Below are 26052 nucleotides of genomic sequence, written 5' to 3' on the forward strand. Positions count from 1 at the left end.
CGAAACAATATATTGCCAGTATATTTGGCTTTTTATTGGTTTCAGAAACTCAAAAAACATAAACTTCAATCACTCTATACTCCTTTCTTATCCTCTGTAATCGTACTTGAAAATGAAAGCAAACGTGCGTAAGGAAGTTTCGTACTTTCATTTTCCTTAGACACAGCACTGATGTGTGTGTGTCTACAGACACAGCACTGATGTGTGTGTGTGTCCAAACTGGATTTTAACTGGCTGTTTGATCTTTTTTTTTTTTTTTACTTTTTTTTTTAAATTACCTACCTTAATGTCTTGCAAACTAGTAAACAAGTAAAACAAAGTAAACAAGTAAAAACAGATTTCGAATAAATAAACTTTTTCTTGACGGTAATTAAATTACATTTAAATTAACTGAACTAATTAAACGACTATTGTTCTACGTTTACAAAAATCGCCTAAAGGTTTTATGTTAATCTCAAGCATTAAGAGGTGGACATAATTAGAGGAGGAGATTTGTGTTTTTATGCTTTTATGTGGTAACTTGACGTCATCTCATGGTGCTGCTGCCTCAGTCTTTTTTTTTTATATCATAGACAATTTTTTTACACAATTATCCCAAAGAACAGATATTAAAACTGAAAACGATGACATAAATCTGCTATGTTTTTACTTTTCAAACGTGTGCCAGCCTGTGAGGATTTTCCAGCTGATTAGAAAGTGAAATAGGTGTGTCCTTGGGCTCTGCTATAAATGAAGCGCTGGAGGTTTGCTCCATCAGAACACCAGGACACATGAGAGTTTGCTTCACATAAAGGAAATTTCTACATTTTTCAAAAATGATCAGCAGGATTTTCTTCGCTAGCCTGTTTCTCGGGATGTACAGTACGGGCTCCTCGTTAAGTTGCAAATGGATTGTAAAACATCCAGGCGACAAAATGAGTCAATTCAGTCTGCACAACAAACAAGCTTTAGGTCTACTTGATATGATGGTGAGTGCACTTCTTTGCATAATGTTTAATGTGGTATTGATTTATATAGTTTGATTAGTTCCATGCATGTGATGTCTGTGCGTTTTGTGTGTGATGCAGATTACTAACACCACTAAGGATGCTGAAATTGAGCACACAGTGGCTTTCCCTAATCGACTGTATCGCAAGACGTCCAAAGCAACAGTAAGTCACCCCCAACTTTTTACATAAAGTTGTTTCTTTTTTTAATGGAAGAACTGAAAGTGTCAGGATGGCAAATCTACAAAAGTTTGTCTTTACCTATATATAGACTGTTCGGCTATTAAAGGGTCGTAAGGATTCTCTCCCACGGAGCCAAGGGAGTTGTCTCTTATCACGACTCTGCATAATTCAAGGACGAAATACAAAGAACTCATTTTCAACCATTTATTCCTGTACAATCTAAGATATATCTGGGAAAATTTTCATTGCTGTGTGGATTCTTGTTCTTTGACTTTCTAAGCCATCCATCTTCAAGTGTCACAGAAGTATTCCTATAGTGATCTCTTCTTCTTCTTCTTCTTCTTCTTCTTCCAGGCTGAGGATAAACTGGCTTTCACAGTTCAGATTCTGGAGGAGCTGTTTGCCCTGTTTGAGGAGGATCACAGCTCTGCCTCATGGGAGGAGAACACAGTGGCGAACTTTCTCAATATTGTGAACAAACAGGCTGAAGAGCTTCGCTCCTGTGTAAGTTCACTTTCATTTGTTTTTGTAATTTTACAATGAATTCAGTCTCTCTTGTGTAAAAGACCTGACAACTGTGAATAAGTTAAAGTGGTGAATGATTTATTTAAATATATTTTGTTTTATTTCTCTTGATTTATTTAGATTGGAAGCCACAGTTACACGACACAGAAGGGGCAACAGCGGACAGAAATGTATTTCAAGAGACTCTTAAATAAAATCCTAAAGAAAAATGTAAGCCTGCATTATTTTTTTTTTTACTGAGCCTGTATTTAGTATTTAGCTATGACAGATTTTACACCGCTGGTATTTTAATAATGATAATATTGTTTTCTCTGTAGGGTTACAGTGCTGAAGCCTGGGAGAAGATCAGGAACATAACAGAAGATCATCTGAGTCAATGCGCATTCCTGGTTACACCGCTGGGAACTGCCCACTAAAACTTATCTTAAATTATATCTTAGTTGGTTTCATTTATTTATTGTATTTATGATATTTACACTATTTTAAATATTTGTATATTATTTATTTATTTATTTATTTATTTGTTTTGTAATTTTTTATTAAAATAAACTATTTCATATTATTCTACATGTCAAAGTCAATAAATATTTTCTTATCACACAAATTGAAATATGTTGACTTTTCTGTTCCTGAAATATCAAGAATAAGGGTTATGCACTTATTTTTAATGAGTGCAATCAAACATTAGAAACATTGTCCAGATTTATTTAGAAAGATTGTTTTGATTCTTCACAAAAGCTCTTATAACATAGAAAGTAGAAGTACTGATACCTCATGTGGAGTGAGCATGAGCACCAAGACCACTTTAGAGACTTTCTTTGGTTTGGTTTCTTTTGGTTTATAAAGTATGACGAGTAAATTGAGAGCTTTGCCTTTACACTCAGCTCTCTCTTCACCCTGATGGACCAGTACAGCAGCCGCAGCACTGATCTGTCTGTCAATCTCCTTCCCCCTTCTCCCATCACTCGTGAACAGGACCCCAAGATACTTAAACTCCTCCACTCGGGGCAGGAACTCATCCCTGATCCCGAGTGGACAGTCCACCCTTTTCTGGCTAAGCACCATGGCCTTAGATTTGGAGGTGCTGATTCTCATTCACTTCATTACATTTGGCTGTGCAGCATTCCAGTGCGAGCTGGAGGTCATCAGCCGATGAAGGCAATAGAACAACATCATATACGAAATGCAGAGCTGAGATTCAGAGAACACCTAAGTAAAAGCCTTCTGCCACAGATACAAGAGGACTTGTTTTGCAGCCATAAGACGTGAACAACTTGTAGTCCCTGAGGAGACCATGAACTCCTCTCTATGTCAAAATATTCCAAATGTGAGGCCATCAGTTAAAATTTGGCCCAAACTGGATCAATGTACAACAGAAAGGCTGGAAAAACATTATCCACGTTTTTGTTTATTTCATCATGAAATAACTGTCTTAATCGTGTCAATTTATTGATTAAGTGACAGAAGAGTTACATCTTATATTATGGGCTTTCGTTTTAACCCATGAAAGAACACTTTCATTCCACTTTCGTGAACTTCCAAGCACTGTGGAGTTTTGTTTTTCATTTTTTAGTTTAATTGCAATCGAAATCTGGTTAAAGGAACTTACAAGTTCACCATTTTGATATTAAAAAGTAATATAAACAATAAATTCACTTTGTAAGAAGATAGATTCTTTTATTTAGTAAAATATATTTTACAAAATGTTCATTTTGCTCATTATAAAGATATATATAAAATATTCAAAAAATTTGATCAGCATAAACAATCAAATCAAAACAAAAATAAATATACAAACAACCAAGTAAATAAATAAATTACATAAATAGACAAGCAATTAAATTAACACAGTCGTCATCACAGACATGACAACAGACAGGTTTTAGTGGGCCGTGTGCAGAGATGAAGCCAGCTGTTCTGCTCTCATTAGATGGGCTTTGGTTTCTTTCCTGATCACCTCCCAGGCTTCAGCACTGTGACCCTACAGAAATACCAATATTAGTATTCTTATTGTTATTGAAACAAGTTATTATATCTATTTATCTTAAGGATGACCTGAACCCCAAATTAATGAGAATGATGATCTTACCATTTCCTTTAGGATATGATGTGAGAGTCTCTTAAAGTACATGTGCAGCTTTGTGGTTTTCTTCTTGTGACTGTGGCTCCCAATCTAATTTAATTACAAGCAAAACGACAATTAAGAATATGTCATGTCATGTAAAGTATCATATTAGAATGAAACAGAAACCTAACTGAAAGTGAACTTACACAGGAGTGAAGCTCTTCAGCCTGTTTGTTGACAATATTGAGAAAGTTCCTCACTGTGCTGTCCTCCCATGATGCAGCGCTGTAATCCTCCTCAAACAGGGCAGCCACCTCCTCCAGAATCTGAACTGTGAAAGCCAGTTTATCCTCAGCCTGGAAGAAGAAGATCAAACACAGACCACTTTAGAAATGCTTTAATAATAATAAGAGTGGATTAAAAAGACAAAATTAATCTGTCCTAAGGGAAAATTATGTTTTTTTCTATAAATAGGCAAAAGCTGAGGTTCACTTACTGATGATTTGGAAACCTGGCGGTACAGGTGATTAGGGAAGGCCACAGTGACCTCCACTTCTGTGGTGTTAGTGGCGTTTTTAGCCTGCAACACATTGAATGTTTTAGTCATCAGATGCTCAAGTGGAATAATTCTAAAACTATTTAAATAACGAATTAACTAATATTAAAACATTAAAACACTCACCATGGTATCAAGCAGATTCAGAGTTTCTTCGTTGTGCTGTCTGAATTTATGATCCATCCATCTGCAGCTTAGCGAGGAGCCTTCAGTGGACAGAGCGAGAAACAGGCAAGCAAAGAGAATCCTGTTCATCATTTTTTAAAGGTATAAACTTCCTTTGTATGAAGCAAACTCGGATGTCTCCCGGTATTCTGATGGAGCAGACCTGCAGCGCCGCATTTATAGCAGAGCGAACATATTTCATTTTCTATATACCTGGGAAACCCGCAGGTACAACAAGCTGTAATGTCGGACACGTGGGATTTAAATTTCCGTCTATAAAAAAGAAAATATCCCACACTTAACAATATATCTTAAAGAAGATAAGATATCATGATGTATGAGGGTTTGACATCATTATGAGGATTCCTGGAGATACACATCCATTTGAACACCTAAGAAACATGACGACAAACTCAACTCACGACTGATGATTTCATTTGTAACCAAAACGTGTATAGGCTTACGTTTTGATACTGAACAGTTAACGTGTTACAGGGATATTAATGCTGCTTTGAGGACATTTACATCTATTATTGTCAAGAAACGGGCATGTGGCAGGCAGACGGTGGACCCACATGCATGAACAGGTGACGAAACAAAACTGATCAGATCACAGGTCAGATATATGTTAACGATAGCGTCATTGCAAGTACTACATGTGCTGGATTGCTTTTCTTGTTTGTTTGTTTTGTTTTGATTAGGGGGGCTTTTTTCAGTTATTATTATTTCAGACTCATTCAGAATCGGAGCTGAGTTATTATCGCTGATGAAGACTCCTGGTTTGCCCTCCACTATTGGTTACATGAGGCTAACACAAATACATCACAACTGATTTACAAGTACAGCAGAAGTGCAAGCTGTTTAATAATGAAGAAACTGCTAAAATAAAAAGCTAAATGCAGGCCACATGAAATGACGCAATGATGCAATGAACCAAGGTAAATACACCCGCTCATTCATACCTGCGCCCATTCTTCACCCACGTGGCAGCCGCTTTCATTTTCCTCGGTAAAGAGAAAAAAAAATACCCAAAGTGGAAGCTGTAGTTTACGAGTATCACCTATAGGCGGCGTAGAGTTTCTATTTGGAACAAGTGTCACCTGGCAGTTTGCTGCTTTCTGCCGTGTGATTGGCAGAGGAACTTTGAAAAGGTAGTAGGTGTGTGAGGTGAGGTCAGCGCTCCTCGGTGAGGAAGTTCCAGAGACAATTAACTCACTCTGGTTCGAGTGGGTATGTTGTTCGTGTGACGACAAGTTTTAATGGTGTTCAAGCTGTAGATCGACAGCGCACGGGGAAATCGATCAATATTCTGTTGTTGTGATGCTTCTGCAGTTAATTTTTAGTTGTTCTTTTGGTTGATTTGTAATTGTGTTTTGGTTAGTCCGTCCAGCCGTAAAAACTGTTATGAATGATGCGCGGACTAACCTCTCTTTCTGTTTTTTTTTTTGTTTTTTTTCGTTTATTTGTTTGTGCCACTTCCCTTTTATAAATCCAGACTGCAGGTCACCCATACCGCTGATTCCCAGCTGTGCTGAGACCCGAATTGTTTGCAGTGCGTGCCCAGTGGTAAATTGATTGCAGTGTCTCTAAACTGGGTGTGACGTTTGCAGTGTAGTGTTATTTGCTCGCACCTTTGGTTTGATAGGTCTCATGTGCAGCTGGAATATTAGTAAAATATGTTTTGAGTCCTGTTTGGGAATGAATGGGAAATGTATGTTTAATTGATGGAATAAATAAATTATAAATCTACTTCTTTGACATTTTATTTGACACCTTAGTGCTCTTTTACATATTGTTGTAGACGCCACAGGACTGTCTGTTCACCGTTCACAGCTCCTACCCTGCTAAACTTTTCATAACACACTCTGCAACTTAAAAACTTGAAACAATATATGACCAGTATATTTGGCTTTTTATTTATTTCACAACCTGAAAAAACATAAACTTTAATCACTCTATACTTTATCACTATATACTCTATATTTCTTCTCTCCTGTAATCAACCCTACTTGAAAATGAAAGCAAACGTGCGTAAGGAGCGTCACTGACGTTTGGCACACATCCGCTTTCATTGTATTTCATTATGAGTGACGAAAACTGTGTTCGACATATAAATACTGTAAGAAAGAATTTAGATAAATATACTTTTACATGACGTAATTAAATTACATTTTTTAAACGACCATTGATCTACGTTTGCTTAAAATCACCTGAAGGTTAATCTCGAACATTTCCCTATTTTTATGGAATACTGTATTTATATGACACAATCATCCCCTAAAAACACAAATACAACCTGAAAATGATGGCATAAATCTTTTTTGTTTTAACTTTCTAGTTGATATGAAATTGAAATTCTCGCTCTGATATAAATGAAGCGCTGGAGGTTTGCTCCATCAGAACACCAGGAGACCTGAGAATTTGCTTCACACTAAGGAAATTTCTACATTTTTCAAAAATGATCAGCAGGATTTTCATCGCTTGCCTGTTTCTCGGGATGTACAGTACGGGCTCTTTGCTAGGTTGCAAATGGATTGTAAAAGATCGAGACGACATAAAACATCAATTCCATGTGTACAACAACAGAGCTTTGGGTTTCCTTGATATGATGGTGAGTGCACTTCTTTGCATAATGTTTAATATGGTATTGATTTAAATAGTTTGATTAGTTCCATGGATATGATGTGTGTGCGTGTTTTGTGTGTGATGCAGATTACTAACACCACTAAGGATGCTGAAATTGAGCACACAGTGGCTTTCCCTAATCAACTGTATCACCAGAAGTCCAACGCAACAGTAAGTCACCCCCAGCTTTTTACATAAAGTTGTTTCTTTTTTTAATGAAAGAATGGAAAGTGTCGTGATGGCAAATCCACAAAAGTTTGTCTTTACCTATATATAGACTGTTCAGCTATGAAAGGGTCGAAGGGATTCTCTCCCACAGAGCCAAGGGAGTTGTCTCTTATCACGACTGTGTCATAACTCTTGTGCATAAAAATGTATAATTCAAAGACAAAATACAACAATGTTATTTTCAAACATTTGTTCCTGTGCAAACAAAGATTTTTGGTCCCTGGGAAATTTCTCATAGCTGTGTGGATTCTTGTTCTTTGACTATTCAGCTATCCATCTTGAAGTTTTAAAGAAGTATTCCTATAGTGATCTCTTCTTCTTCTTCTTCTTCGTCTTCTTCTTTTTCTAGGATGAGGATAAACTGGCTTTCATAGTTCAGATTCTGAAGGAGCTGTTTGCCCTGTTTGAGAAGAATCGCAGCTCTGCACCATGGGAGGAGAACACGGTGGAGAACTTTCTCAGTATTGTCGACAAAATGGCTGAAGAGCTTCACTCCTGTGTAAGTTCACTTTCATTACAATGAACAATGATATTGCATTTTTTTTTAAATTTTACAATGAATTCAGTCTCTATTGTATATATTTTATCAGTCTCTGACAAATGTGAATAAGTTAAAGTGGTGAATGATGTATTCAAATATATTTTGTTCTTTCTTTGTGGGTTATTTAGGTTGGAAGCCACAGCAACACGACACAGCTGACGCATTTCAAGAGCCTCTCAAATGAAACCCTAAAGGCCAATGTAAGTCTGCATTATTTTTACTAAACCTGTATTTCAATATGACAGATTTTACACCGCTGGTATTTTAATAATGATAATATTGTTGTCTCTGTAGGGTTACAGTGCTGAAGCCTGGGAGAAGATCAGGAACATAACAAAAGATCATCTGAATCAATGCGCATTCCTGGTTAACTCTCTGGGAAATGCCCACTAAAACTCGTCTTTCGGATAAATTTTTAAAATGTATTTGTGTTTCTTAATTGGTTTAATTTATTTATTGTATTCATAATATTTACACTATTATTTATTTTTAGTATTTGTGTATTATTTATGCATTTATTTATTAGATTTCTGAAAATTTTCCATAAAATAAACTAGACATATTTCATATTATTTTATATGTTAAAGTCAATAAATATTTTCTTATCTCACAAATTGAAATATGTTGACTTTTCTGTTCCTGAAATATCAAGAATAAGGGTTATGCACTTATTTTTAATGAGTGCAATCAAACATTAGAAACATTGTCCAGATTTATTTAGAAAGATTGGTTTGATTCTTCACAAAAGCTCTTATAACAGAAAGTAGAAGTACTGATACCTCATACGGAGTGAGCATGAGCACCAAGACCACTTTAGAGACTTTCTTTGGTTTGGTTTCTTTTGGTTTATAAAGTATGACGAGTAAATTGAGAGCTTTGCCTTTACACTCAGCTCTCTCTTCACCCTGATGGAGCAGTACAGCAGCCGCAGCGCTGATCTGTCTGTCAATCTCCTTCCCCCTTCTCCCATCACTCGTGAACAGGACCCCAAGATACTTAAACTCCTCCACTCGGGGCAGGAACTCATCCCTGATCACGAGTGGACAGTCCACCCTTTTCTGGCTGAGCACCATGGCCTTAGATTTGGAGGTGCTGATTCTCATTCACTTCTTTACATTTGGCTGTGCAGCATTCCAGTGCGAGCTGGAGGTCATCAGCCGATGAAGGCAATAGAACAACATCATATACGAAATGCAGAGCTGAGATTCAGAGAACATCTAAGTAAAAGCCTTCTGCCACTTGGCTACACCTAGAAATTCTCTAAATAAAAATTATGAACAGAATCGGGGACAAGGTGGTGGTGGAATCCATCACCCACCGGAAACCAGTCCGACTTATTGCTGGCTATGCGGACCAAGCTCCTGAAATGGTTGTATGAGAATTGAGTGGTCCATAGCAATGGGCCAAACAGCCCATACTCCTGAAGCACCTTCCACAAGACACTCTGAGGGACATGGTCGAGTGCCTTCTCCAGGTCCACAAAGCCCATGTAGACTGGTTGGACAAACTCCCATGCACCCTCAAGTATCCTCAAGAGGATAAAGAGCTGGTCCAGTGTTCCACGTTCAGGATGAAAACTGCATTGTCCAAGGTTCGACTAACTGCCACCTCAGAGGTACCGCCCCTGATCTGGTAAATGGACTCATTCTTATATAGCGCTTTTCTACTCTCCCGGAGTACTCAAAGCCACATGCCTCATTCACCCATTCACACCCACTCATACAAGCACTTCTAAACTCAAGTGCAACCTAAACTACATTCACACACATTCATACTCCGATGAACGCATCGGAGGGCAACTCAGGGTTAGTATCTTGCCCAAGGCATGCAGACTGGGGAAGCCAAGGATCGAACCACCAACCTTCCGATCAGTAGCTGATCTGCTCTACCACCTGAGTCTCAGCCACCCCACACAAAGTAAAAGTTAGACTGATGCACTACATGAGCACAATGCCTATACAAATATACCTATATCATGCATAAAAGAACTGAAAAATGGTACATACTTCTTCAATTCTAAGTTTTTCCATATTCGAGCATTAAAAATAAATAAAAGAATAAATAAATAATTTGGTCATTTTCAGGTTGTAAAATAATTTAAGTGGAAGCTTAGACGACAGTATTTATAATTATTTAACAAAAAGTAAACTTCACAGCACCACTTCTGAAATTAAGTATATTAGCACAGATACAAGAGGACTTGTTTTGCAGCCATAAGACGTGAACAACTTGTAGTCCCTGAGGAGACCATGAACTCCTCTCTATGTCAAAATATTCCAAATGTGAGGCCATCAGTTAAAATTTGGCCCAAACTGGATCAATGTACAACAGAAAGGCTGAAAAACATTATCCACGTTTTTGATTATTTCATCATGAAATAACTGTCTTAATCGTGTGAATTTATTGATTAAGTGACAGAAGAGTTACATCTTATATTATGGGCTTTCCTTTTAACCCATGAAAGAACACTTTCATTCCACTTTCGTGAACTTCCAAGCACTGTGGAGTTTTGTTTTTCATTTTTTAGTTTAATTGCAATCGAAATCTGGTTAAAGGAACTTACAAGTTCACCATTTTGATATTAAAAAGTAATATAAACAATAAATTCACTTTGTAAGAAGATAGATTCTTTTATTTAGTAAAATATATTTTACAAAATGTTCATTTTGCTCATTATAAAGATAAACAATATTCCAAAATCTTGATCAGCATAGAAAAACAATCAAAACAAAAATATACAAATAACCAAGTAAATAAATAAATAAATAAATTAAATAAATAGACAAGCAATTAAATTAACACAGTCGCCATCTCAGACATGACAACAGACAGGTTTTAGTGGGCCGTGTGCAGAGATGAAGCCAGCTGTTCTGCTCTCATTAGATGGGCTTTGGTTTCTTTCCTGATCACCTCCCAGGCTTCAGCACTGTGACCCTACAGAAATACCAATATTAGTATTCTTATTGTTATTGAAACAAGTTATTATATCTATTTATTTTAAGGATGATCTGAACCCCAAATTAATGAGAATGATGATCTTACCATTTCCTTTAGGATATGATGTGAGAGTCTCTTAAAGTACATGTGCAGCTTTGTGGTTTTCTTCTTGTGACTGTGGCTCCAAATCTAATTTCATTACAAGCAAAACGACAATTAAGAATATGTCATGTCATGTAAAGTATCATATTGGAATGAAACAGAAACCTAACTGAAAGTGAACTTACACAGGAGTGAAGCTCTTCAACCTGTTTGTTGACAATATTGAGAAAGTTCCTCACTGTGCTGTCCTCCCATGATGCAGCGCTGTGATCCTCCTCAAACAGGGCAGCCACCTCCTCCAGAATTTGAACTGTGAAAGCCAGTTTATCCTCAGCCTGGAAGAAGAAGAAGATCAAACACAGACCACTTTAGAAATGCTTTAATAATAATAAGAGTGGATTAAAAAGACTAAATTAATCTGTCCTAAGGGAAAATTGTGTTTTTCTCTTTAAATAGGCAAAAGCTGAGGTTCACTTACTGATGATTTGGACACCTGGTGGTACAGGTGAATAGGGAAGGCCACGGTGACCTCCACTTCAGTGGTGTTAGTGGAGTTCTTAGCCTGAAACACATTGAGTGTTTTAGTCATCAGATGCAAAAGTCAAATAATTCTAAAACTATTTAAATAACGAATCAACTAATATTAAAACATTAAAACACTCACCATGGTATCAAGCAGATTCAGAGTTTCTTCGTTGTGCTGTCTGAATTTATGATCCATCCATCTGCAGCTTAGCGAGGAGCCTTCAGTGGACAGAGCGAGAAACAGGCAAGCAAAGAGAATCCTGTTCATCATTTTTTAAAGGTATAAACTTCCTTTGTATGAAGCAAACTCGGATGTCTCCCGGTGTTCTGATGGAGCAGACCTGCAGCGCCGCATTTATAGCAGAGCGAACATATTTCATTTTCTATATACCTGGGAAACCCGCAGGTGAGCGGCGGACTTCAAAGTTACTTGATATAATTATGAGGATTCCTGGAGATACACATCCATTTGAACGCCTAAGAAACATGACGACAAACACAACTCACGACTGACGATTTTATTTGTAACCACAACGTGTACCTTTTGATACCAGACAGTTAACGTGTTACTGGGATATTAATGCTGCTTTTAGGACATTTACGTCTATTATTGTCAAGAAACGGTGTGTGGCAGGCAGAACACGACTTGTGGGACAGAAGTTTAATCCGTCTTTATTCGTTGTAACAGGTGACGCAACAAAACAGGAAGAAAATTGATCAGATCAGAGGTCACATAGTTGTTAACAATAACGTCTCTGCAACTACTACAGGTGCTGGATTTCTTTTCTTTTATTGTTTTGGTTAGGGGGTCTGTTTTTATTATCGTTATATCAGACTCATTCAGAATCGGAGCTGAGTTATTATCGCTGATGAAGACTCCTGGTTTGCCCTCCACTATTGGTTACATGAGGCTAACACAAATACATCACAACTGATTTACAAGTACAGAAGCGCAAGCTTTTTAATAATGAACAAACTGCAAAAAAAGCTAAATGCAGGCCACATGAAATGATGCAATGATGCAATGCACCAAGGTAAATACACCTGCTCATTCATACCTGCGCCCATTCTTCACCCACGTGGCAGCCGCTTTCATTTTCCTCGGTAAAGAGAAAAAAAAAATACCCAAAGTGGAAGCTGTAGTTTACGAGTATCACCTATAGGCGGCGTAGAGTTTCTATTTGGAACAAGTGTCACCTGGCAGTTTGCTGCTTTCTGCCGTGTGATTGGCAGAGGAACTTTGAAAAGGTAGTAGGTGTGTGAGGTGAGGTCAGCGCTCCTCGGTGAGGAAGTTCCAGAGACAATTAACTCACTCTGGTTCGAGTGGGTATGTTGTTCGTGTGACGACAAGTTTTAATGGTGTTCAAGCTGTAGATCGACAGCGCACGGGGAAATCGATCAATATTCTGTTGTTGTGATACTTCTGCAGTTAATTTTTAGTTGTTCTTTTGGTTGATTTGTAATTGTGTTTTGGTTAGTCCGTCCAGCCGTAAAAACTGTTATGAATGATGCGCGGACTAACCTCTCTTTCTGTTTTTTTTTCGTTTATTTGTTTGTGCCACTTCCCTTTTATAAATCCAGACTGCAGGTCACCCATACCGCTGATTCCCAGCTGTGCTGAGACCCGAATTGTTTGCAGTGCGTGCCCAGTGGTAAATTGATTGCAGTGTCTCTAAACTGGGTGTGACGTTTGCAGTGTAGTGTTATTTGCTCGCACCTTTGGTTTGATAGGTCTCATGTGCAGCTGGAATATTAGTAAAATATGTTTTGAGTCCTGTTTGGGAATGAATGGGAAATGTATGTTTAATTGATGGAATAAATAAATTATAAATCTACTTCTTTGACATTTTATTTGACACCTTAGTGCTCTTTTACATATTGTTGTAGACGCCACAGGACTGTCTGTTCACCGTTCACAGCTCCTGCCCTGCTAAACTTTTCATAACACACTCTGCAACTTAAAAACTTGAAACAATATATGACCAGTATATTTGGCTTTTTATTTATTTCACAACCTGAAAAAACATAAACTTTAATCACTCTATACTTTATCACTATATACTCTATATTTCTTCTCTCCTGTAATCAACCCTACTTGAAAATGAAAGCAAACGTGCGTAAGGAGCGTCACTGACGTTTGGCACACATCCGCTTTCATTGTATTTCATTATGAGTGACGAAAACTGTGTTCGACATATAAATACTGTAAGAAAGAATTTAGATAAATATACTTTTACATGACGTAATTAAATTACATTTTTTTAAACGACCATTGATCTACGTTTGCTTAAAATCACCTGAAGGTTAATCTCGAACATTTCCCTATTTTTATGGAATACTGTCTTAATATGACACAATCATCCCCTAAAAACACAAATACAACCTGAAAATGATGGCATAAATCTTTTTTGTTTTAACTTTCTAGTTGATATGAAATTGAAATTCTCGCTCTGATATAAATGAAGCGCTGGAGGTTTGCTCCATCAGAACACCAGGAGACCTGAGAATTTGCTTCACACTAAGGAAATTTCTACATTTTTCAAAAATGATCAGCAGGATTTTCATCGCTTGCCTGTTTCTCGGGATGTACAGTACGGGCTCTTTGCTAGGTTGCAAATGGATTGTAAAAGATCGAGACGACATAAAACATCAATTCCATGTGTACAACAACAGAGCTTTGGGTTTCCTTGATATGATGGTGAGTGCACTTCTTTGCATAATGTTTAATGTGGTATTGATTTAAATAGTTTGATTAGTTCCATGGATATGATGTGTGTGCGTGTTTTGTGTGTGATGCAGATTACTAACACCACTAAGGATGCTGAAATTGAGCACACAGTGGCTTTCCCTAATCAACTGTATCACCAGAAGTCCAACGCAACAGTAAGTCACCCCCAGCCTTTTTACATAAAGTTGTTTCTTTTTTTAATGAAAGAATGGAAAGTGTCGTGATGGCAAATCCACAAAAGTTTGTCTTTACCTATATATAGACTGTTCAGCTATGAAAGGGTCGAAGGGATTCTCTCCCACAGAGCCAAGGGAGTTGTCTCTTATCACGACTCTGTCATAACTCCTGTGCATAAAAATGTATAATTCAAAGACAAAATACAACAATGTTATTTTCAAACATTTGTTCCTGTGCAAACAAAGATTTTTGGTCCCTGGGAAATTTCTCATAGCTGTGTGGATTCTTGTTCTTTGACTATTCAGCTATCCATCTTGAAGTTTTAAAGAAGTATTCCTATAGTGATCTCTTCTTCTTCTTCTTCTTCTTCTTCGTCTTCTTCTTCTTCTAGGATGAGGATAAACTGGCTTTCATAGTTCAGATTCTGAAGGAGCTGTTTGCCCTGTTTGAGAAGAATCGCAGCTCTGCACCATGGGAGGAGAACACGGTGGAGAACTTTCTCAGTATTGTCGACAAAATGGCTGAAGAGCTTCACTCCTGTGTAAGCTCACTTTCATTACAATGAACAATGATATTGCATTTTTTTTTAATTTTACAATGAATTCAGTCTCTATTATATATATTTTATCAGTCTCTGACAAATGTGAATAAGTTAAAGTGGTGAATGATGTATTCAAATATATTTTGTTCTTTCTTTGTGGGTTATTTAGGTTGGAAGCCACAGCAACACGACACAGCTGACGCATTTCAAGAGCCTCTCAAATGAAACCCTAAAGGCCAATGTAAGTCTGCATTATTTTTACTAAACCTGTATTTCAATATGACAGATTTTACACCGCTGGTATTTTAATAATGATAATATTGTTGTCTCTTTAGGGTTACAGTGCTGAAGCCTGGGAGAAGATCAGGAACATAACAAAAGATCATCTGAATCAATGCGCATTCCTGGTTAACTCTCTGGGAAATGCCCACTAAAACTCGTCTTTCGGATAAATTTTTAAAATGTATTTGTATTTCTTAATTGGTTTAATTTATTTATTGTATTCATAATATTTACACTATTATTTATTTTTAGTATTTGTGTATTATTTATGCATTTATTTATTAGATTTCTGAAAATTTTCCATAAAATAAACTAGACATATTTCATATTATTTTATATGTTAAAGTCAATAAATATTTTCTTATCTCACAAATTGAAATATGTTGACTTTTCTGTTCCTGAAATATCAAGAATAAGGGTTATGCACTTATTTTTAATGAGTGCAATCAAACATTAGAAACATTGTCCAGATTTATTTAGAAAGACTGGTTTGATTCTTCACAAAAGCTCTTATAACATAGAAAGTAGAAGTACTGATACCTCATACGGAGTGAGCATGAGCACCAAGACCACTTTAGAGACTTTCTTTGGTTTGGTTTCTTTTGGTTTATAAAGTATGACGAGTAAATTGAGAGCTTTGCCTTTACACTCAGCTCTCTCTTCACCCTGATGGAGCGGTACAGCAGCCGCAGCACTGATCTGTCTGTCAATCTCCTTCCCCCTTCTCCCATCACTCGTGAACAGGACCCCAAGATACTTAAACTCCTCCACTCGGGGCAGGAACTCATCCCTGATCACGAGTGGACAGTCCACCCTTTTCTGGCTGAGCACCATGGCCTTAGATTTGGAGGTGCTGATTCTCATTCACTTCTTTACATTTGGCTGTGCAGCATTCCAGTGCGAGCTGGAGGTCATCAGCCGATGAAGGCAATAGAACAACATCATATACGAAATGCAGAGCTGAGATTCAGAGAACATCTAAGTAAAAGCTTTCTGCCACTTGGCTACACCTAGAAATTCTCTAAATAAAAATTATGAACAGAATCGGGGACAAGGGCGGCCCTGGTGGAATCCATCACCCACCGGAAACCAGTCCGACTTATTGCTGGCTATGCGGACCAAGCTCCTGAAATGGTTGTATGAGAATTGAGTGGTCCATAGCAATGGGCCAAACAGCCCATACTCCTGAAGCACCTTCCACAAGACACTCTGAGGGACATGGTCGAGTGCCTTCTCCAGGTCCACAAAGCCCATGTAGACTGGTTGGACAAACTCCCATGCACCCTCAAGTATCCTCAAGAGGATAAAGAGCTGGTCCAGTGTTCCACGTTCAGGATGAAAACTGCATTGTCCAAGGTTTGACTAACTGCCACCTCAGAGGTACCGCCCCTGATCTGGTAAATGGACTGATTCTTATATAGCACTTTTCTACTCTCCCGGAGTACTCAAAGCTACATGCCTCATTCACCCATTCACACCCACTCATACAAGCACTTCTAAACTCAAGTGCAACCTAAACTACATTCACACACATTCATACTCCGATGAACGCATCGGAGGGCAACTCAGGGTTAGTATCTTGCCCAAGGCATGCAGTCTGGGGAAGCCAAGGATCGAACCACCAACCTTCCGATCAGTAGCTGATCTGCTCTACCACCTGAGCCTCAGCCACCCCACACAAAGTAAAAGTTAGATTGATGCAGTACATGAGCACAATGCCTATACAAATATACAGTCATGCATAAAAGAACTGAAAAATGGTACATACTTCTTCAATTCTAAGTTTTTCCATATTCGAGCATTAACAATAAATAAAAGAATAAATAAATAATTTGGTCATTTTCAGGTTGTAAAATAATTTAAGTGGAAGCTTAGACGACAGTATTTATAATTATTTAACAAAAAGTAAACTTCACAGCACCACTTCTGAAATTAAGTATATTAGCACAGATACAAGAGGACTTGTTTTGCAGCCATAAGACGTGAACAACTTGTAGTCCCTGAGGAGACCATGAACTCCTCTCTATGTCAAAATATTCCAAATGTGAGGCCATCAGTTAAAATTTGGCCCAAACTGGATCAATGTACAACGGAAAGGCTGAAAAACATTATCCACGTTTTTGATTATTTCATCATGAAATAACTGTCTTAATCGTGTCAATTTATTGATTAAGTGACAGAAGAGTTACATCTTATATTATGGGCTTTCCTTTTAACCCATTAAAGAACACTTTCATTCCACTTTCGTGAACTTCCAAGCACTGTGGAGTTTTGTTTTTCATTTTTTAGTTTAATTGCAATCGAAATCTGGTTAAAGGAACTTACAAGTTCACCATTTTGATATTAAAAAGTAATATAAACAATAAATTCACTTTGTAAGAAGATAGATTCTTTTATTTAGTAAAATATATTTTACAAAATGTTCATTTTGCTCATTATAAAGATAAACAATATTCCAAAATCTTGATCAGCATAGAAAAACAATCAAAACAAAAATATACAAATAACCAAGTAAATAAATAAATAAATAAATAAAATAAATAGACAAGCAATTAAATTAACACAGTCGCCATCTCAGACATGACAACAGACAGGTTTTAGTGGGCCGTGTGCAGAGATGAAGCCAGCTGTTCTGCTCTCATTAGATGGGCTTTGGTTTCTTTCCTGATCACCTCCCAGGCTTCAGCACTGTGACCCTACAGAAATACCAATATTAGTATTCTTATTGTTATTGAAACAAGTTATTATATCTATTTATTTTAAGGATGATCTGAACCCCAAATTAATGAGAATGATGATCTTACCATTTCCTTTAGGATATGATGTGAGAGTCTCTTAAAGTACATGTGCAGCTTTGTGGTTTTCTTCTTGTGACTGTGGCTCCAAATCTAATTTCATTACAAGCAAAACGACAATTAAGAATATGTCATGTCATGTAAAGTATCATATTAGAATGAAACAGAAACCTAACTGAAAGTGAACTTACACAGGAGTGAAGCTCTTCAGCCTGTTTGTTGACAATATTGAGAAAGTTCCTCACTGTGCTGTCCTCCCATGATGCAGCGCTGTGATCCTCCTCAAACAGGGCAGCCACCTCCTCCAGAATTTGAACTGTGAAAGCCAGTTTATCCTCAGCCTGGAAGAAGAAGAAGATCAAACACAGACCACTTTAGAAATGCTTTAATAATAATAAGAGTGGATTAAAAAGACTAAATTAATCTGTCCTAAGGGAAAATTGTGTTTTTCTCTTTAAATAGGCAAAAGCTGAGGTTCACTTACTGATGATTTGGACACCTGGTGGTACAGGTGAATAGGGAAGGCCACGGTGACCTCCACTTCAGTGGTGTTAGTGGGGTTCTTAGCCTGAAACACATTGAGTGTTTTAGTCATCAGATGCAAAAGTCAAATAATTCTAAAACTATTTAAATAACGAATCAACTAATATTAAAACATTAAAACACTCACCATGGTATCAAGCAGATTCAGAGTTTCTTCGTTGTGCTGTCTGAATTTATGATCCATCCATCTGCAGCTTAGCGAGGAGCCTTCAGTGGACAGAGCGAGAAACAGGCAAGCAAAGAGAATCCTGTTCATCATTTTTTAAAGGTATAAACTTCCTTTGTATGAAGCAAACTCGGATGTCTCCCGGTGTTCTGATGGAGCAGACCTGCAGCGCCGCATTTATAGCAGAGCGAACATATTTCATTTTCTATATACCTGGGAAACCCGCAGGTGAGCGGCGGACTTCAAAGTTACTTGATATAATTATGAGGATTCCTGGAGATACACATCCATTTGAACGCCTAAGAAACATGACGACAAACACAACTCACGACTGACGATTTTATTTGTAACCACAACGTGTACCTTTTGATACCAGACAGTTAACGTGTTACTGGGATATTAATGCTGCTTTTAGGACATTTACGTCTATTATTGTCAAGAAACGGTGTGTGGCAGGCAGAACACGACTTGTGGGACAGAAGTTTAATCCGTCTTTATTCGTTGTAACAGGTGACGCAACAAAACAGGAAGAAAACTGATCAGATCAGAGGTCACATAGTTGTTAACAATAACGTCTCTGCAACTACTACAGGTGCTGGATTTCTTTTCTTTTATTGTTTTGGTTAGGGGGTCTGTTTTTATTATCGTTATATCAGACTCATTCAGAATCGGAGCTGAGTTATTATCGCTGATGAAGACTCCTGGTTTGCCCTCCACTATTGGTTACATGAGGCTAACACAAATACATCACAACTGATTTACAAGTACAGAAGCGCAAGCTTTTTAATAATGAACAAACTGCAAAAAAAGCTAAATGCAGGCCACATGAAATGATGCAATGATGCAATGCACCAAGGTAAATACACCTGCTCATTCATACCTGCGCCCATTCTTCACCCACGTGGCAGCCGCTTTCATTTTCCTCGGTAAAGAGAAAAAAAAAATACCCAAAGTGGAAGCTGTAGTTTACGAGTATCACCTATAGGCGGCGTAGAGTTTCTATTTGGAACAAGTGTCACCTGGCAGTTTGCTGCTTTCTGCCGTGTGATTGGCAGAGGAACTTTGAAAAGGTAGTAGGTGTGTGAGGTGAGGTCAGCGCTCCTCGGTGAGGAAGTTCCAGAGACAATTAACTCACTCTGGTTCGAGTGGGTATGTTGTTCGTGTGACGACAAGTTTTAATGGTGTTCAAGCTGTAGATCGACAGCGCACGGGGAAATCGATCAATATTCTGTTGTTGTGATACTTCTGCAGTTAATTTTTAGTTGTTCTTTTGGTTGATTTGTAATTGTGTTTTGGTTAGTCCGTCCAGCCGTAAAAACTGTTATGAATGATGCGCGGACTAACCTCTCTTTCTGTTTTTTTTTTTTTGTTTTTTTTTCGTTTATTTGTTTGTGCCACTTCCCTTTTATAAATCCAGACTGCAGGTCACCCATACCGCTGATTCCCAGCTGTGCTGAGACCCGAATTGTTTGCAGTGCGTGCCCAGTGGTAAATTGATTGCAGTGTCTCTAAACTGGGTGTGACGTTTGCAGTGTAGTGTTATTTGCTCGCACCTTTGGTTTGATAGGTCTCATGTGCAGCTGGAATATTAGTAAAATATGTTTTGAGTCCTGTTTGGGAATGAATGGGAAATGTATGTTTAATTGATGGAATAAATAAATTATAAATCTACTTCTTTGACATTTTATTTGACACCTTAGTGCTCTTTTACATATTGTTGTAGACGCCACAGGACTGTCTGTTCACCGTTCACAGCTCCTGCCCTGCTAAACTTTTCATAACACACTCTGCAACTTAAAAACTTGAAACAATATATGACCAGTATATTTGGCTTTTTATTTATTTCACAACCTGAAAAAACATAAACTTTAATCACTCTATACTTTATCACTATATACTCTATATTTCTTCTCTCCTGTAATCAACCCTACTTGAAAATGAAAGCAAACGTGCGTAAGGAGCGTCACTGACGTTTGGCACACATCCGCTTTCATTGTATTTCATTATGAGTGACGAAAACTGTGTTCGACATATAAATACTGTAAGAAAGAATTTAGATAAATATACTTTTACATGACGTAATTAAATTACATTTTTTAAACGACCATTGATCTACGTTTGCTTAAAATCACCTGAAGGTTAATCTCGAACATTTCCCTATTTTTATGGAATACTGTATTTATATGACACAATCATCCCCTAAAAACACAAATACAACCTGAAAATGATGGCATAAATCTTTTTTGTTTTAACTTTCTAGTTGATATGAAATTGAAATTCTCGCTCTGATATAAATGAAGCGCTGGAGGTTTGCTCCATCAGAACACCAGGAGACCTGAGAATTTGCTTCACACTAAGGAAATTTCTACATTTTTCAAAAATGATCAGCAGGATTTTCATCGCTTGCCTGTTTCTCGGGATGTACAGTACGGGCTCTTTGCTAGGTTGCAAATGGATTGTAAAAGATCGAGACGACATAAAACATCAATTCCATGTGTACAACAACAGAGCTTTGGGTTTCCTTGATATGATGGTGAGTGCACTTCTTTGCATAATGTTTAATATGGTATTGATTTAAATAGTTTGATTAGTTCCATGGATATGATGTGTGTGCGTGTTTTGTGTGTGATGCAGATTACTAACACCACTAAGGATGCTGAAATTGAGCACACAGTGGCTTTCCCTAATCAACTGTATCACCAGAAGTCCAACGCAACAGTAAGTCACCCCCAGCTTTTTACATAAAGTTGTTTCTTTTTTTAATGAAAGAATGGAAAGTGTCGTGATGGCAAATCCACAAAAGTTTGTCTTTACCTATATATAGACTGTTCAGCTATGAAAGGGTCGAAGGGATTCTCTCCCACAGAGCCAAGGGAGTTGTCTCTTATCACGACTCTGTCATAACTCCTGTGCATAAAAATGTATAATTCAAAGACAAAACACAACAATGTTATTTTCAAACATTTGTTCCTGTGCAAACAAAGATTTTTGGTCCCTGGGAAATTTCTCATAGCTGTGTGGATTCTTGTTCTTTGACTATTCAGCTATCCATCTTGAAGTTTTAAAGAAGTATTCCTATAGTGATCTCTTCTTCTTCTTCTTCTTCTTCTTCGTCTTCTTCTTCTTCTAGGATGAGGATAAACTGGCTTTCATAGTTCAGATTCTGAAGGAGCTGTTTGCCCTGTTTGAGAAGAATCGCAGCTCTGCACCATGGGAGGAGAACACGGTGGAGAACTTTCTCAGTATTGTCGACAAAATGGCTGAAGAGCTTCACTCCTGTGTAAGCTCACTTTCATTACAATGAACAATGATATTGCATTTTTTTTTAATTTTACAATGAATTCAGTCTCTATTATATATATTTTATCAGTCTCTGACAAATGTGAATAAGTTAAAGTGGTGAATGATGTATTCAAATATATTTTGTTCTTTCTTTGTGGGTTATTTAGGTTGGAAGCCACAGCAACACGACACAGCTGACGCATTTCAAGAGCCTCTCAAATGAAACCCTAAAGGCCAATGTAAGTCTGCATTATTTTTACTAAACCTGTATTTCAATATGACAGATTTTACACCGCTGGTATTTTAATAATGATAATATTGTTGTCTCTGTAGGGTTACAGTGCTGAAGCCTGGGAGAAGATCAGGAACATAACAAAAGATCATCTGAATCAATGCGCATTCCTGGTTAACTCTCTGGGAAATGCCCACTAAAACTCGTCTTTCGGATAAATTTTAAAAATGTATTTGTATTTCTTAATTGGTTTAATTTATTTATTGTATTCATAATATTTACACTATTATTTATTTTTAGTATTTGTGTATTATTTATGCATTTATTTATTAGATTTCTGAAAATTTTCCATAAAATAAACTAGACATATTTCATATTATTTTATATGTTAAAGTCAATAAATATTTTCTTATCTCACAAATTGAAATATGTTGACTTTTCTGTTCCTGAAATATCAAGAATACGGGTTATGCACTTATTTTTAATGAGTGCAATCAAACATTAGAAACATTGTCCAGATTTATATAGAAAGATTGGTTTGATTCTTCACAAAAGCTCTTATAACAGAAAGTAGAAGTACTGATACCTCATGTGGAGTGAGCATGAGCACCAAGACCACTTTAGAGACTTTCTTTGGTTTGGTTTCTTTTGGTTTATAAAGTATGACGAGTAAATTGAGAGCTTTGCATTTACACTCAGCTCTCTCTTCACCCTGATGGACCAGTACAGCAGCCGCAGCACTGATCTGTCTGTCAATCTCCTTCCCCCTTCTCCCATCACTCGTGAACAGGACCCCAAGATACTTAAACTCCTCCACTCGGGGCAGGAACTCATCCCTGATCACGAGTGGACAGTCCACCCTTTTCTGGCTGAGCACCATGGCCTTAGATTTGGAGGTGCTGATTCTCATTCACTTCTTTACATTTGGCTGTGCAGCATTCCAGTGCGAGCTGGAGGTCATCAGCCGATGAAGGCAATAGAACAACATCATATACGAAATGCAGAGCTGAGATTCAGAGAACATCTAAGTAAAAGCTTTCTGCCACTTGGCTACACCTAGAAATTCTCTAAATAAAAATTATGAACAGAATCGGGGACAAGGGCGGCCCTGGTGGAATCCATCACCCACCGGAAACCAGTCCGACTTATTGCTGGCTATGCGGACCAAGCTCCTGAAATGGTTGTATGAGAATTGAGTGGTCCATAGCAATGGGCCAAACAGCCCATACTCCTGAAGCACCTTCCACAAGACACTCTGAGGGACATGGTCGAGTGCCTTCTCCAGGTCCACAAAGCCCATGTAGACTGGTTGGACAAACTCCCATGCACCCTCAAGTATCCTCAAGAGGATAAAGAGCTGGTCCAGTGTTCCACGTTCAGGATGAAAACTGCATTGTCCAAGGTTTGACTAACTGCCACCTCAGAGGTACCGCCCCTGATCTGGTAAATGGACTGATTCTTATATAGCGCTTTTCTACTCTCCCGGAGTACTCAAAGCGCTCTATACAACATGCCTCATTCACCCATTCATACAAGCACTTCTAAACTCAAGTGCAACCTAAACTACATTCACACACATTCATACTCCGATGAACGCATCGGAGGGCAACTCAGGGTTAGTATCTTGCCCAAGGCATGCAGACTGGGGAAGCCAAGGATCGAACCACCAACCTTCCGATCAGTAGCTGATCTGCTCTACCACCTGAGCCTCAGCCACCCCACACAAAGTAAAAGTTAGACTGATGCCGTACATGAGCACAATGCCTATACAAATATACCTATATCATGCATAAAAGAACTGAAAAATGGTACATATTTCTTCAATTCTAAGTTTTTCCATATTCGAGCATTAACAATAAATAAAAGAATAAATAAATAATTTGGTCATTTTCAGGTTGTAAAATAATTTAAGTGGAAGCTTAGACGACAGTATTTATAATTATTTAACAAAAAGTAAACTTCACAGCACCACTTCTGAAATTAAGTATATTAGCACAGATACAAGAGGACTTGTTTTGCAGCCATAAGACGTGAACAACTTGTAGTCCCTGAGGAGACCATGAACTCCTCTCTATGTCAAAATATTCCAAATGTGAGGCCATCAGTTAAAATTTGGCCCAAACTGGATCAATGTACAACAGAAAGGCTGAAAAACATTATCCACGTTTTTGATTATTTCATCATGAAATAACTGTCTTAATCGTGTCAATTTATTGATTAAGTGACAGAAGAGTTACATCTTATATTATGGGCTTTCCTTTTAACCCATGAAAGAACACTTTCATTCCACTTTCGTGAACTTCCAAGCACTGTGGAGTTTTGTTTTTCATTTTTTAGTTTAATTGCAATCGAAATCTGGTTAAAGGAACTTACAAGTTCACCATTTTGATATTAAAAAGTAATATAAACAATAAATTCACTTTGTAAGAAGATAGATTCTTTTATTTAGTAAAATATATTTTACAAAATGTTCATTTTGCTCATTATAAAGATAAAAAATATTCCTAAATCTTGATCAGCATAGAAAAACAATCAAAACAAAAATATACAAATAACCAAGTAAATAAATAAATAAAATAAATAGACAAGCAATTAAATTAACACAGTCGCCATCTCAGACATGACAACAGACAGGTTTTAGTGGGCCGTGTGCAGAGATGAAGCCAGCTGTTCTGCTCTCATTAGATGGGCTTTGGTTTCTTTCCTGATCACCTCCCAGGCTTCAGCACTGTGACCCTACAGAAATACCAATATTAGTATTCTTATTGTTATTGAAACAAGTTATTATATCTATTTATTTTAAGGATGATCTGAACCCCAAATTAATGAGAATGATGATCTTACCATTTCCTTTAGGATATGATGTGAGAGTCTCTTAAAGTACATGTGCAGCTTTGTGGTTTTCTTCTTGTGACTGTGGCTCCCAATCTAATTTAATTACAAGCAAAACGACAATTAAGAATATGTCATGTCATGTAAAGTATCATATTAGAATGAAACAGAAACCTAACTGAAAGTGAACTTACACAGGAGTGAAGCTCTTCAGCCTGTTTGTTGACAATATTGAGAAAGTTCCTCACTGTGCTGTCCTCCCATGATGCAGCGCTGTGATCCTCCTCAAACAGGGCAGCCACCTCCTCCAGAATTTGAACTGTGAAAGCCAGTTTATTCTCAGCCTGGAAGAAGAAGAAGATCAAACACAGACCACTTTAGAAATGCTTTAATAATAATAAGAGTGGATTAAAAAGACTAAATTAATCTGTCCTAAGGGAAAATTGTGTTTTTCTCTTTAAATAGGCAAAAGCTGAGGTTCACTTACTGATGATTTGGACACCTGGTGGTACAGGTGATTAGGGAAGGCCACGGTGACCTCCACTTCAGTGGTGTTAGTGGGGTTCTTAGCCTGAAACACATTGAGTGTTTTAGTCATCAGATGCAAAAGTCAAATAATTCTAAAACTATTTAAATAACGAATCAACTAATATTAAAACATTAAAACACTCACCATGGTATCAAGCAGATTCAGAGTTTCTTCGTTGTGCTGTCTGAATTTATGATCCATCCATCTGCAGCTTAGCGAGGAGCCTTCAGTGGACAGAGCGAGAAACAGGCAAGCAAAGAGAATCCTGTTCATCATTTTTTAAAGGTATAAACTTCCTTTGTATGAAGCAAACTCGGATGTCTCCCGGTGTTCTGATGGAGCAGACCTGCAGCGCCGCATTTATAGCAGAGCGAACATATTTCATTTTCTATATACCTGGGAAACCCGCAGGTGAGCGGCGGACTTCAAAGTTACTTGATATAATTATGAGGATTCCTGGAGATACACATCCATTTGAACGCCTAAGAAACATGACGACAAACACAA

The 26052-nt window shown here is 37.5% G+C and overlaps 7 protein-coding genes and 1 pseudogene across 9 annotated transcripts; 4 read left to right on the forward strand and 4 right to left on the reverse strand.

Annotated features, from left to right (window-relative positions):
- Window positions 1-815: 815 nt before the first annotated feature.
- The window catches only part of LOC146381268 (interferon a3-like), a 47278-nt pseudogene continuing 22041 nt past the window's right edge, over window positions 816-26052 (forward strand).
- On the reverse strand, window positions 3457-4573 carry LOC146381269 (interferon a3-like). Its single transcript, XM_084937236.1, has 5 exons — window positions 4442-4573; window positions 4256-4339; window positions 3966-4115; window positions 3784-3867; window positions 3457-3675 (listed from the first exon to the last, which is right to left on the reverse strand). Exons 1-5 carry the CDS (start codon window positions 4571-4573, stop codon window positions 3577-3579), a joined length of 549 nt encoding a protein of 182 aa, XP_084793362.1. The 3' UTR covers window positions 3457-3576.
- Window positions 6939-8267, forward strand: LOC146381270 (interferon a3-like). The gene is made up of 5 exons (XM_084938560.1): window positions 6939-7091; window positions 7193-7276; window positions 7683-7832; window positions 8003-8074; window positions 8169-8267. Exons 1-5 carry the CDS (start codon window positions 6939-6941, stop codon window positions 8265-8267), a joined length of 558 nt encoding a protein of 185 aa, XP_084794686.1.
- On the reverse strand, window positions 10549-12553 carry LOC146381271 (interferon a3-like). 2 transcript variants are annotated; one of them, XM_084937235.1, is made up of 6 exons: window positions 12497-12553; window positions 11578-11657; window positions 11392-11475; window positions 11099-11248; window positions 10917-11000; window positions 10549-10808 (listed from the first exon to the last, which is right to left on the reverse strand). In XM_084937235.1, the coding sequence occupies exons 1-6, from the start codon at window positions 12504-12506 to the stop codon at window positions 10710-10712; spliced, it is 507 nt and encodes a 168-aa protein (XP_084793361.1). In that variant the 5' UTR covers window positions 12507-12553; the 3' UTR covers window positions 10549-10709. The 2 variants fall into 2 exon arrangements, with proteins under 2 accessions (XP_084793361.1, XP_084793360.1); XM_084937234.1 differs by lacking the exon at window positions 12497-12553 and having other exon boundaries at window positions 11578-11709.
- Window positions 13984-15318, forward strand: LOC146381272 (interferon a3-like). Its single transcript, XM_084938561.1, has 5 exons — window positions 13984-14136; window positions 14238-14321; window positions 14735-14884; window positions 15054-15125; window positions 15220-15318. Exons 1-5 carry the CDS (start codon window positions 13984-13986, stop codon window positions 15316-15318), a joined length of 558 nt encoding a protein of 185 aa, XP_084794687.1.
- Window positions 17604-19607, reverse strand: LOC146381273 (interferon a3-like). 2 transcript variants are annotated; one of them, XM_084938659.1, is made up of 6 exons: window positions 19551-19607; window positions 18632-18711; window positions 18446-18529; window positions 18153-18302; window positions 17971-18054; window positions 17604-17862 (listed from the first exon to the last, which is right to left on the reverse strand). In XM_084938659.1, the coding sequence occupies exons 1-6, from the start codon at window positions 19558-19560 to the stop codon at window positions 17764-17766; spliced, it is 507 nt and encodes a 168-aa protein (XP_084794785.1). In that variant the 5' UTR covers window positions 19561-19607; the 3' UTR covers window positions 17604-17763. The 2 variants fall into 2 exon arrangements, with proteins under 2 accessions (XP_084794785.1, XP_084794784.1); XM_084938658.1 differs by lacking the exon at window positions 19551-19607 and having other exon boundaries at window positions 18632-18763.
- On the forward strand, window positions 21051-22384 carry LOC146381274 (interferon a3-like). The gene is made up of 5 exons (XM_084938562.1): window positions 21051-21203; window positions 21305-21388; window positions 21801-21950; window positions 22120-22191; window positions 22286-22384. Exons 1-5 carry the CDS (start codon window positions 21051-21053, stop codon window positions 22382-22384), a joined length of 558 nt encoding a protein of 185 aa, XP_084794688.1.
- LOC146381275 (interferon a3-like) lies at window positions 24755-25821 on the reverse strand. Its single transcript, XM_084938660.1, has 5 exons — window positions 25690-25821; window positions 25504-25587; window positions 25211-25360; window positions 25029-25112; window positions 24755-24920 (listed from the first exon to the last, which is right to left on the reverse strand). Exons 1-5 carry the CDS (start codon window positions 25819-25821, stop codon window positions 24822-24824), a joined length of 549 nt encoding a protein of 182 aa, XP_084794786.1. The 3' UTR covers window positions 24755-24821.

Source organism: Perissodus microlepis, chromosome 8, assembly GCF_051167445.1.
Source record: "Perissodus microlepis isolate ML-2025 ecotype Zambia chromosome 8, ASM5116744v1, whole genome shotgun sequence".
In the NCBI taxonomy this organism is placed as follows: domain Eukaryota; kingdom Metazoa; phylum Chordata; class Actinopteri; order Cichliformes; family Cichlidae; genus Perissodus; species Perissodus microlepis.

Coding starts and splice junctions, on each gene's coding strand:
- LOC146381269 (XM_084937236.1), bottom strand. CDS start 4,573: ATGATGAACAGGATTCTCTTTGCTTGCCTGTTTCTCGCTCTGTCCACT. Junction 4,340..4,441: donor TGAATCTGCTTGATACCATG/GTGAGTGTTTTA, acceptor AATGTGTTGCAG/GCTAAAAACGCCACTAACAC. Junction 3,868..3,965: donor CTGAAGAGCTTCACTCCTGT/GTAAGTTCACTT, acceptor TAATTAAATTAG/ATTGGGAGCCACAGTCACAA.
- LOC146381270 (XM_084938560.1), top strand. CDS start 6,939: ATGATCAGCAGGATTTTCATCGCTTGCCTGTTTCTCGGGATGTACAGT. Junction 7,277..7,682: donor ACCAGAAGTCCAACGCAACA/GTAAGTCACCCC, acceptor TTCTTTTTCTAG/GATGAGGATAAACTGGCTTT. Junction 8,075..8,168: donor ATGAAACCCTAAAGGCCAAT/GTAAGTCTGCAT, acceptor TTGTCTCTGTAG/GGTTACAGTGCTGAAGCCTG.
- LOC146381271 (XM_084937234.1), bottom strand. CDS start 11,709: ATGATGAACAGGATTCTCTTTGCTTGCCTGTTTCTCGCTCTGTCCACT. Junction 11,476..11,577: donor TGAATCTGCTTGATACCATG/GTGAGTGTTTTA, acceptor AATGTGTTTCAG/GCTAAGAACTCCACTAACAC. Junction 11,001..11,098: donor TTGAAGAGCTTCACTCCTGT/GTAAGTTCACTT, acceptor TAATGAAATTAG/ATTTGGAGCCACAGTCACAA.
- LOC146381272 (XM_084938561.1), top strand. CDS start 13,984: ATGATCAGCAGGATTTTCATCGCTTGCCTGTTTCTCGGGATGTACAGT. Junction 14,137..14,237: donor TGGGTTTCCTTGATATGATG/GTGAGTGCACTT, acceptor TGTGTGATGCAG/ATTACTAACACCACTAAGGA. Junction 14,885..15,053: donor CTGAAGAGCTTCACTCCTGT/GTAAGCTCACTT, acceptor TGGGTTATTTAG/GTTGGAAGCCACAGCAACAC.
- LOC146381273 (XM_084938658.1), bottom strand. CDS start 18,763: ATGATGAACAGGATTCTCTTTGCTTGCCTGTTTCTCGCTCTGTCCACT. Junction 18,530..18,631: donor TGAATCTGCTTGATACCATG/GTGAGTGTTTTA, acceptor AATGTGTTTCAG/GCTAAGAACCCCACTAACAC. Junction 17,863..17,970: donor ATCATATCCTAAAGGAAATG/GTAAGATCATCA, acceptor GTATTTCTGTAG/GGTCACAGTGCTGAAGCCTG.
- LOC146381274 (XM_084938562.1), top strand. CDS start 21,051: ATGATCAGCAGGATTTTCATCGCTTGCCTGTTTCTCGGGATGTACAGT. Junction 21,204..21,304: donor TGGGTTTCCTTGATATGATG/GTGAGTGCACTT, acceptor TGTGTGATGCAG/ATTACTAACACCACTAAGGA. Junction 21,389..21,800: donor ACCAGAAGTCCAACGCAACA/GTAAGTCACCCC, acceptor TTCTTCTTCTAG/GATGAGGATAAACTGGCTTT.
- LOC146381275 (XM_084938660.1), bottom strand. CDS start 25,821: ATGATGAACAGGATTCTCTTTGCTTGCCTGTTTCTCGCTCTGTCCACT. Junction 25,588..25,689: donor TGAATCTGCTTGATACCATG/GTGAGTGTTTTA, acceptor AATGTGTTTCAG/GCTAAGAACCCCACTAACAC. Junction 24,921..25,028: donor ATCATATCCTAAAGGAAATG/GTAAGATCATCA, acceptor GTATTTCTGTAG/GGTCACAGTGCTGAAGCCTG.